General features: G+C 43.7%; 1 protein-coding gene across 2 annotated transcripts in view; it reads right to left on the bottom strand.

The window, feature by feature from the left end:
• Positions 1 to 786: 786 nt before the first annotated feature.
• Positions 787 to 10,698, bottom strand: part of pde6a (phosphodiesterase 6A, cGMP-specific, rod, alpha) — a 61,709-nt gene continuing 51,797 nt past the window's right edge. The window contains exons 21-23 of one of the 2 annotated variants that reach the window (XM_056286905.1): positions 2,419 to 2,502; positions 1,817 to 1,989; positions 787 to 832 (exon numbers count right to left, since the gene is read on the bottom strand). In XM_056286905.1, coding sequence (XP_056142880.1) covers positions 787 to 832; positions 1,817 to 1,989; positions 2,419 to 2,502 — 303 coding nt within the window. The remainder of the gene's footprint in view (positions 833 to 1,816; positions 1,990 to 2,418; positions 2,503 to 10,698) is intronic. The other variant, XM_056286913.1, reaches the window with a different exon arrangement.

Raw genomic sequence — 10,698 nt, 5'->3', positions numbered from 1 at the left:
GTACATAATATTACACATTCCGTGAAAGAGACAACTTTAGTTGTTCAAAGTGCAAATTCATCGACAAAAACTATGATGGAAAATGTTTGTCAATGACCATTTTCCCATGAATAAAAAAGCAAGACAATAGATGAAATCAAAATTTACCTTTGTAAACAAAAATTATGAAATATAAATGTCATGATACTGTATTGTTTACTAAGGTCAAGTCGAATTTCATTATCCTCTCGTTTTCTTCAGGTTGTTGGTGAACGTTTGTTCGTTTTCATCAACGACAATTTGATGAAGTGATGTCGCTCGGTGTCACAAAAGAAAAAAAAAACATCTGCCATTGTTCTGTAGTCATGGATTTCTTTGCATCTATTGGTTTCAGTATGATTTCGGTCAATCTGATGGTGATATGTAAATGACAAGTCAGGGTGCCAACAAGTCAGGCTTTGTCAGTATGGTAATCAGATGAACCAGATCACATCTCTAGATATTCAGGCTCACATTGTGATGTTAAACCTACCCGGGCACGATGCAGACACAATATGCACATGAGTAATGTAAAGAGAGAGGAAGAGGATGAGGAACTGCAGAGAGAGTTCGGTGAATGAAGCCATGGTAGAACCACGCCAGACCAAGAGCAGACCCCTTGACATGTGGTCTCATCGGACCTTTATGAATAGCTTTCCAAAATCACATTGAAATAAGAAGACATTGATCTCTGGTTGAAAAGATGTTTGGGAAGCCCGCCATTGGACCACTACCAGCTGGTAGTCAGATGGTACTGCACATTCTTCTCTAGCTGACGACACAGGTCTTAGACTGTGAACTTTTGGCTGAAGAAAGAAAGAAAGAAAGAAAGAAAAAGAATCAGTTGCTGAAAGTGATGTGAATTATTTGCAAGAAAAAATTTCCCTGTTTGGCATTCTCTATACCTACGGGCGCGCGCGTGTGTGTGTGTGTGTGCCAATGTTTATTTTTGTGCCTATGAATGTGCTTCAGTGCGTTTGCTTGCTCATAGAGCAGTCTACTCATAAACTCACTTGTCTTTATTCCTGCAAGTGTGTATTGATTTTTTAAAGGAAAGCTTTGATTTTGCATTTTTCTGAAAACCGTCTCAGAGGCTTTTTCCAGAACGTTGTTTTAGGTCACTGCATTCTAATCACATGCCAACCAGAAAGGTTTGATTTCAGTAATTAGCACCTCCTCAATTACAGGAGGGGAAACTTTTTTTGGGGGGGGGGGGTCCCCTCTTTCTCCCCAATTGTACACCAGCCAATTACCTCACTCTTCCAAGCCATCCAAGTTGCTGCTCCACCCCCTCTGCTGATCCGGGGAGGGCTGCAGACTACCACATGCCTCCTCTGATACATGTGGAGTTGCCAGCCGCTTCATTTCACCTGACAATGAGGAGTTTCACTAGGGGGTCTTACCACATGGGAGGATCCCGCCATTCCTCCCAGTTCCCCCTCCCCCTTCAACAGGCGCCCCGACTGACCAGAGGAGGCGCTAGTGTGGCGACCAGGACACATACCCATATCCAGTTACCCACCCGCAGACACGGACAACTGTGTCTGCTGGGACACCCATTCAAGCTGAAGGTAACACAGGGATTTGAACCGGCGATCCCTGTGTTGGGAGGCAACAGAATAGACTGCCATGCTACCCGGATGCCCCGGCAGATGAAACAAATGAATGAAATAATCTGTTGTAGTGACTGTTTTGGACTGAAATCCTCCACACATACTGAGCCTGATGGCACACCATTGGAAAGCACTGCTAGCAGGGAAGGGGAAACAAATTAAAAAAAAAAGTGGAGTCATGCTTTTTACCTTGCTTTGCACCTGCTGCATTCTGGGCGGCTTCCTCCTTGGCTTTCTTGGCCTCCTCTATGGCAGCCAACTTGGCTTCATGCTCCTCTTTCAGGGCATTCCACTCCTTCCTGTTGTTTAACAGCCGATCCAGCATGGGAGTGATCTCCACGTGGAAGCGACTGAACTCCTGGACAGGAGAAAAAAAAAATGGATACAAGGAAGAGGAGAAAGACAAAGGAGATGTTTGATCACTTCCAGAAAACAAGCATAGTAAAACTGCTGCTGTTATGATACACCCCCCTCCAAAAAAAAAAAAAAATGTCCACACAAACACCTAAACATTACTTCTCACTATGATTCATTTCTATATTGATATTTTATGTCGGGATGAAAGTAAACTGACCTGTTGGTAGAGCCCAAGATCCATCAGCCACATTTATATTTTCTGCAGCCAACTACTTCATTTATTCATTTTAGAATAGAGTGGATTTATCTTCCAGCATGGATAATCTTACTGAGCATAATCAAACATCTAGCATGTGGCTGGTAGCAAGCTAGTAGTGGCCCGCGTGGTAGAGAATGAGACTGGGTGAATGGCAGCAATGTGATGACTGACCTTGTAGACGAAAGCGCAGACGAAGTCGATGAAACCACACTGGAGCTTGGGCAAATCTGCTGCCTTGTTTCTGTCCATCATAGGCTAGAAGAGAGAAAAAAAGAAAAGAAAAAAGAAATGTGTTTGGAAAAGAAACATATGATAGACCCTCTTCCCTCCCGGCCCACCTTCTGCGACCAATTCATTCTGCTAGTCTGCCCATACTTGCAGTGTGGCTTGTAGATGTCAGTCTATTACAACTGGATATATGCCCGTGGTGCACCTTGCATCGAACCAGCTTTTTTTTTAAAAAATTATAGCAGGAGATATAAAATATTGTGCTTTAAGTTAATCAAATATGATTATATAATCTTTCCTGTACGGTATTTCAACAGTTTTTTTTACTATTATTGTGTTTATTTGCCAAAATAGTGGGTGCAGCAGGGTGGCTCGGGTAGTAAATACCCTTTTAACCTTGACTTGGATTTAAAGAGTAACTAAATCCTATAGACCATTTTGGAGAGTTTGCTGACATCTACAGATTGAAAAACATGTAAAGGGTAAAAGCATACCAGGCTGGTCTCGGTACTGTGGTGTTAGCATAGCAGGATAAACACAGCTGCAGAAAATAACATTAATCATGTATCTGTTGGATTTAGGTATTTTGCATATGTTTTGCACAATTACCTATGATCGACAGACTTTACTGGAAATAATATTAGATGTTCCCAACAGCTGGAAGCAGTGGGACTTGCCAAGATAGATTATCTACAACAAACAGGTACAGGTACCACCATGGAGTAATGGCCACAGATGAGGTAAATGAGGTGGCACCCTGGTGAGGCTACGACAGCGTCCTACTTCCAATTCCCAGCATATTGCTGTCTACAGCCCCGGCTCCAGGGCAAAATTGTTAGAGGGGTCATTGTGAATAATGGGGGGGGGGCAAGGGGTGAGCGATATTAACATGGAAAATTACCAATCTGACCACCAGCAAAGGCCCAGCAAAGGCATCCAAACAATATATCTATCTATATATATATACATATATATCATAGACAAATAAACAAACAAATAAAAGCTTGCTGCAATCTAATTGGCACAAAACATAGCAACTCGTTCCAAGCTTATGCATCTTACTACAACCACTTCCCATACAGAAAAGGTATCCACATCCACTATGGTGAGTGGCAATAAACTCTCACACGCATTCTCGCTTAACTCACCCACAAATAGGGTGGCGTGACAGCCAGCCACACAACATTAAATGGCACAGCAGATACATTCCACAATAATTTTGCTAAATAGATATTGAACTCACCGATTAGTAGAGTAGAAGGCGGTGATTCCACTGCGAGTTGAATCTCTGCATGACATCATCTTTCCACTCATTGTGAAATCTTGTTGTCAAGTCCGTTTCAAAAGACAACTGTACCAAGTGCGCCTTCTGTTCATGCAACATGGTTAGCCTGTTGTCTGTAAAGACGTTTTTCAACGCTGAGAACGAGTTTTCACACGTGTTGGTTGATGCGCCAAAAGTGAGTGCATGTTTGAATGCCATAACAACACTTGGCATTGCCTCCAAAGCAGTGCAGAGAATCTGGGAGATGGTCCAGTTATCACCACTGCTGATGTTTCCTCTTAGAAACGGGCGAGCAAGGTCAAACTCGGATTCTAGAGCATCAGTTCCAGATAAAGCCAAGACTGGCTGTACCTGTGTGGCATCCAGAAAATGTTCACTACATGTGTCAGGTGCTGATATAGCTTTGATCAGTTCCCCGTTCCTCGCACTGAACCTTCCATTTCTTTTATTACGATATCGACAGTGCTGAAAAACAACCTCCTCAGTTCATTATCTTGACCCTCTTCATCATCAATTTCTCTCTGTCCGACTCTTGCCTCAACCATGCAGCCACATAGATTTTTGTTCCGCATCCTTTTCTGTTTTTGTGGCCTTTCAGGATCGCGCGCGTGGCACTGTTCCAGAATGGTGGTGAACTCACTCTCACAGCGAAGTTTTACCACACATTCTGGCGCACTTCGAACGAGTCCAAGACCAGAGAGAAGATCAGGGTTCTCTGCTTGTAAGAGTTTGTTGGGAGGATCAAGCAACAAAAGGATTTTCTGCAGCATTCATGCAATGAACTCAAAGCTGTGGTCAGTAATGGCCTCAATTAAACATGTTGCCTCAATGCTCAAATCAGCTCCCTATTTGTAGCTGCTGTCAATTTCAGTCAACAAGGAACAAATATTCTCATAGGATCGGAGTACAGCGGTTACTCTGGCTAAATGTCCTGTCCAACACTGTTCTAGAAGTTGCTTCAGTTTTGCACCTTTGAAGTGAACTGCTACAGTGGGTTTCTTAAGAAACTTGTAATGTGCCACACACCGCCAGAAAATGTTCGATTTCTTTTTCATTTGACATAGCGTTGGTGACTACTAAATGTAGCTGGGGGTTATAACAGTGGACGTATGGTATCTATCTGTCAATTTGTCCTGCAGAACCTGCTGCACACCACTGTGCTTTCCTGACATCGCTGACGCACCGTCACAGACTTGACTAAGTATCTTAGCCGGATTGAGTCCAACTCCCTGTAACTCAGACAGGATTGTGTTTGCTAGCGTCTGTGTATCACCAGTCTCTGCACTGGCTATTGTCAACAGCCATTCCCTCACCTCATAATTATCCGCTATATATCACAGAACAATGGAAATATTCTCAACCCCAGTTGGGTCCCGTGTGCCATCCACTTTAATAGTATACCAGGACTCACCAATTTCCTCAACAATTTTCTCCATCAGTATATCACTCATTATGCCAATCAGCTCGTTTTGTATGGTGTAAAGTACATATATCATGCATTTTCAGGTATCATCATCAATATTCTCTGTAATTCTGGATCTTTCCTTAGAGTGTATTCAAATAAAGACAGAAACAGGCCATAACCGTCCTCTCGTGACTGAAACGCATCTTTGCTCCCCTGAAAAGCTAACTGGTTTTACGCTAGAAGTTCTATCATATCAACAATAGCAGAGAGATAGATTTCTCGTTAACTGCTTTGTGCTGACCATTGTCGATACCTCTTTGCCAGTGTTTGATCGTCTCTCCCTCTCTTTGTGTTGCCAATTATGACAACAGCAGCATCATTAAATTCGCAGATGACACCAAAGTGATTGGACTAATAAGCGACAGTGATGAGAGGGCTTATAGGAAGGAAGTTGAATCCCCCCCCCCTTTTTCTCCCCAATTGTATCCAGCCAACTAACCGACTCTACTGAGCTGTCCCGGTCACTGCTCCACCCACTCTGCCAAACCAGAGAGGGCTGCAGACTATACTACATGCCTCCTCCCATACATGTGGACTCGCCAGGTGCTTCTTTTCATCTGACATTGAGGAGTTTCACCAGGGGGAAGTAGCACGTGGGAGGATCACACTATTCCCCCTAGTTCCCCCCCCCCTCCCCGAACAGGTGCCTCGACCAACCAGACGCGGCGCTAGTGCAGCAACCAGGACACATATCCACATCTGGCTTCCCACCCGCAGACACGGCCAATTGTGTCTGCAGGGACGCCCGACCAAGCCGGAAGAAATGGAATATTTTACCACAAGGTGCTGTGGTGAGTTCTCGCCACACAAATCAACATCAATACAGCACAATCTCTGGTGACAACCAGCTAACCGCTAGGCTGCTGCAAAACATGGCTCTACTTCCTGGAAAACTCTAAGCAGTGCCTACCTCAGTACTTTGAACGTCTGCCTTAAAGGAGCAGCAGCCCCTGGTGAATCTATCGTCAATTGTGTATCACCACAGTGCCATGATAAAAACCTCTCTCTAAATGTCAGTAAGACAAAAGAAATCATTGTTGACTTTAGAAAGATCAGAGGAAATCACATTCCTATTTCCATCAATGGTTCATCTGTTGAAATTGTGGACAGTTTTAGATTTCACCGTTTACACGTCACAAACACCCTCACATGGTCTCTCAACACCAATTGCAACCTCAAGAAGACACAGCAGAGACTGTTTTCTGAGGCATCGCAAGAGTTTTTGTATGAGTACCAAGACTCTTACTAACTTTTATGGCAGTACCATGGAGAGTGTCTTAACAGGCTGTATCACAGTGTGGTTTGGCAGCCTGACTGCTCAGGGCTGCAGACTGCTTCAAAGGACTGTAAAGACAGCGGCCACAACTTCATGATATTTACACCACTCACTGCAGAAGGAAATCCCAAAACATCATTAAGGACACCATCCACCCCATTCATGTTCTATTCTTGCTCCTTCCAACTAAAAAAACGCTACCAGAGCATCAAATCTCACACCACCCATCTCAGTAACAGTTTCTTTTCACAGACAGTCAGGTTGCTGAACAGCTAATGCACCCATATGCATCTTACACTGTTGTATTATCATGTATTGTATATTGTGTCTATAATGTATTAATTCACTGTGTATGTAGTCTTATTTATTTATTTGGATGGCATGTCCTTGTGTTCTTTGTCCTTGTGTCCCTTGCGTTAAGGCAGAGAGAGCCAGAGCACAAGGATTTCATTGTATTCTAAATACATAAGGCAATAAACTTGAACTTTCTTTTCTTTTCTTTTTTATGTTTGATTTTGATATACTTATTAATCCCTATGGGGAAATTCCTCTCTGCATTTAACCCATCTGTGTAGCTAGGGGCGGTGGGCAGTCGCCGTGCAGCGCCCGGGGATCAACTCCAGTTCGTCTCGCCATGCCTCGGTCAGGGGCACAGACAGGAGTATTGACCCTATTGTCTTCATGATGGTGGGGGAAACCGGAGCACCCGGAGAAAACCCACCACAGACCCGGGGAGAACATGCAAACTCCACACAGACAATGACCTGGGATGACCCCCAAGGTTGGACAATGCTCGAACCCAGGACTTTCTTGCTGTGAGATGACAGCGCTAACCACTGGGCCACCGTGCTGCCCAGCAACTTGAACTAGGTTTGTTCGCACATTGACAGACACAGACAGCAGTCAGCAGTCTTGTCAATGCTGGTTCTTTGGCGTGTCTACATCAAACAGAACCATTATTAATGTTACTATCTGCAGCTGTTTTTATTCAAGACCAGCCTGCCATGTTTTTAACCTATAGATGTCAGCAAACTCGCTAAAATGGTCTAGGACAGTGGTATTCAACCTTGCCCTACTCAGGAGCCACACTGACAAAAAAATATTTTTGCAAGAGCCACAATCCAAAAATGTCCCTTCCCTCCCTGAAACCATTATGCATTTGAGAATAAGGATAATATTAATATGTTATTAAGGAATGAAACGCATGATGTATAGTGCATAACTGTAATTTATTATTATTATTATCATTGCAACCACAAATGTCCTTACTGGCAGTGTTTCAACAGTATCAATAAACAATCATTATTAAATGATTTCCTGTGATCACAAAGTCCATAACAGCATCACACACAGCACATTGCTGATCATCACAGTCCATAACAGCATAACACGCAACGCAGCACACTGCTGATCATCACAGTCCATAACAGCAGGTAGTCTGCCTCGTTTCTCTGTGATGTTCTCTTTTCTCTCTCCTGTCTCCTCCCTGAAGGGAAAAAGGTAACAGACTTTCAGTTCTACTGTAGCCTACGTTAGTACTTCAGACTAGAAGGGGTAGTCAGAAGAGCAACATTGAACTTACCTCACTCAGTGCAGTTTCTGACACTCCTTCTGCCGCACAAGAGATTTGTAGTCGGGCTCTGCACTGGAAACAGCGATCCGAAGGGCCTCTGTTGTGTGCCGCAGACTCAATCTGTTTCGGTTGTGAAATGTTATTTTGGAAAGCACAGAGAATGTTGCTTCACACCGGCATGTGGACGGAAACATCGAGATGATGCGTCTTGCAAGTCTGGATATGTTTGGAAGATGCCCCACCAATTTCCAAAAGTCCACAACAACTTTGATTGGAAACTGGTGCTGAAGTTCATCCGAGCCCTTTAACTCCACAAACTCCACTGAAGCTGCACAAGTCCAAGCGGATCACTTATTTGCTCCATTTCATCGACCTTAATCAGGAATGGGTTTTTCACAAGTAGAAAAACATCGCCTTGATCCTTGAAGTCGCAGAATCTTGATTTGTAGTTTTGCTTGAGCTCAAGTTAGCACATCACAGAATTGTGACTGACAGGATGGGGCAGCATCCGCATGCAGCATCACTTTCTGCACAGTGGGGAAGAAGCGGTAATCAGAACCGCGGACACTTTGTTCACATTCAATTTGCCAGAAAATCCTCTGACCGCCGTGTAGCGCTCATACATGGTCTTGTTTCTTCCCTGCATCTTGACATTAAGTTTGTTCAAGTGTTGTGCAATGTCACACATGTGCAGGAAAGCACCCAAAGCATCCAAAAAAGAAAATCGGGAAGTCTCCCCTTGGCCGACAATAAAGGCGTTCAGTGGTTCAAGCAGGTCCATAAAATGTGCGAGCATAGGTCCTTTAAATAGCCATCTAATCTCGGTGTGTAACACCAAATCCCCATAGCGAGTGTTAAACTCTTCACATAGCACTTTAAAGTTCAAGTGGTTTCTTGCACAGGCCCTGATGTAATTAACCACTTCGATTACATTTGCCATCACATCATTCAGACACTTGAACTTTGCAAACAAGGCTTGTTGATGCACAATGCAACGGTATGAAAAAATGTCCTCAGCAACTCCTTCGTTTTTCAGTGCCTCTTTCAGCAAAGCCACAACCCCGTTTCTCTTACCCAGCGTCGCCGGCACGCCATCCGTTGTGAGTGCTGTCATTTTTTTCTTGTCCAATGTTAAACTTTGCCAATGTTTCCAGTACAGCGTTTTGTATCTCCATGCCCGTTGTTCCATTTACCAGTGGAGACATGTCAAGCAGTTCTTCTGTAACGTCAAACTGAATCTTGATTCCTCGGGCAAAGATGAGTAATTGTGGCGAGGCGTTGATATCCAGGCTTTCGTCCATTGCAATGCTGACAAACTCAGCGGATGACAGTTTCTCCTTAAGAGTATTTTCAATGTTCTCTGAAATGTCTGATGACCTCCTGGCCACAGTAGAATCCAACAGTTGAAGTTTTTTTTAACCTCTCATTCCAGGTCTTTTTTCTCAGGAAACAACACTGAACAGGCGAGCAGTATGCAATCCTTCACCATTTCTCCATCAGCAGCATACGGCTTCATCTTTTTCATCAGCTCATGTGTGATTTTGTAGGATGCCTGTGTCGCTCTTTCACTAGTAATAGTGTGGAAGAAGTTTTCCTGAGCAGTTCGGTTCTGTTTGAGCCATGCCAGCTTTTCAGCCCTTAGCGCTCCACCTTACGGAAAGTTGGTACTGAACCTTGAGTGTTTTGTTTCGGGATAGCGTTGAAAATTTGACTTTTTCAATGGTGAAATGATGTTATCACAAAGCAGACAGATGCATTTTCCCGAACCGCTGGACACGAAGAAAAACTCGAGTTCCCAGTCCTCTTTAAATGTTCGATACTCCTCTTCATATTTGCGCTTCATATGTTCTTTTGCCATTTTAGCTTCAGGCTATGCCAGTTTTCCCAGTGTGATTGAGTTTGCACTTGTCTTGTGTGCCTGCAGAGTGCGAGACCTGAGAGAAATTGTGATTGGTTGTTCAGACGGTTGAGGGGTGGGAGCGTAAGAGATTGATGTAGCTTGTGAATGAATGAGAATGAAATGTTGAAGAATTCTGTTGACAATTTTTTTTGTTTTTTAAAGTTTTAAAAAAATTTTTTTTTAAGTAGGACTTAAAAGAGGCACAACTAGTCATAAAGGAGCTGCGGGTTGAGTATCAATGGTCTAGGGTTTAATTGCTCTTGGGCGGCATGGCTCAGGATGTAGAGTGGGTCATCTAGTAATTGGAGGGTCGCTGGTTCAATCCCCGGCTCCTCCAGAGAGTGTGCCGAAGTGTCCTTGAGCAAGACACTGAACCCCTAACTGCTCCTGATGAGCAGGTTGGTGCCTTGCATGGCAGTCTCTTCCATCAGTGTCTGAATGTGTGTGTGTGTGTGTGAATGGGTGAAGGCATCCATTGTGAAGTGCTTTGAGTGGTCGGTACACTAGAAAACAACCCAGGCTGGCAATTATATTTGCTGCCGAGGTTTTCCATTGATTTACACTGAAGCTTATCTGGTCCAGGGTCATTGTGAATTAGCTTAACTTAACCTCTCTTAACCCTCTCTTGGTTGTGTTGGTGGAGTAGACTAGCAGAAGCACAGTGTCCCTATGGAATGTGATTCTTACCGCAATATTGTTATTCCAGATAAGTATCACATTACCC

Source organism: Lampris incognitus, chromosome 1 (genome assembly GCF_029633865.1).
Source record: "Lampris incognitus isolate fLamInc1 chromosome 1, fLamInc1.hap2, whole genome shotgun sequence".
Taxonomy (NCBI): Eukaryota; Metazoa; Chordata; class Actinopteri; order Lampriformes; family Lampridae; genus Lampris; species Lampris incognitus.
This window is presented reverse-complemented; position numbering and strand designations above follow the sequence as displayed.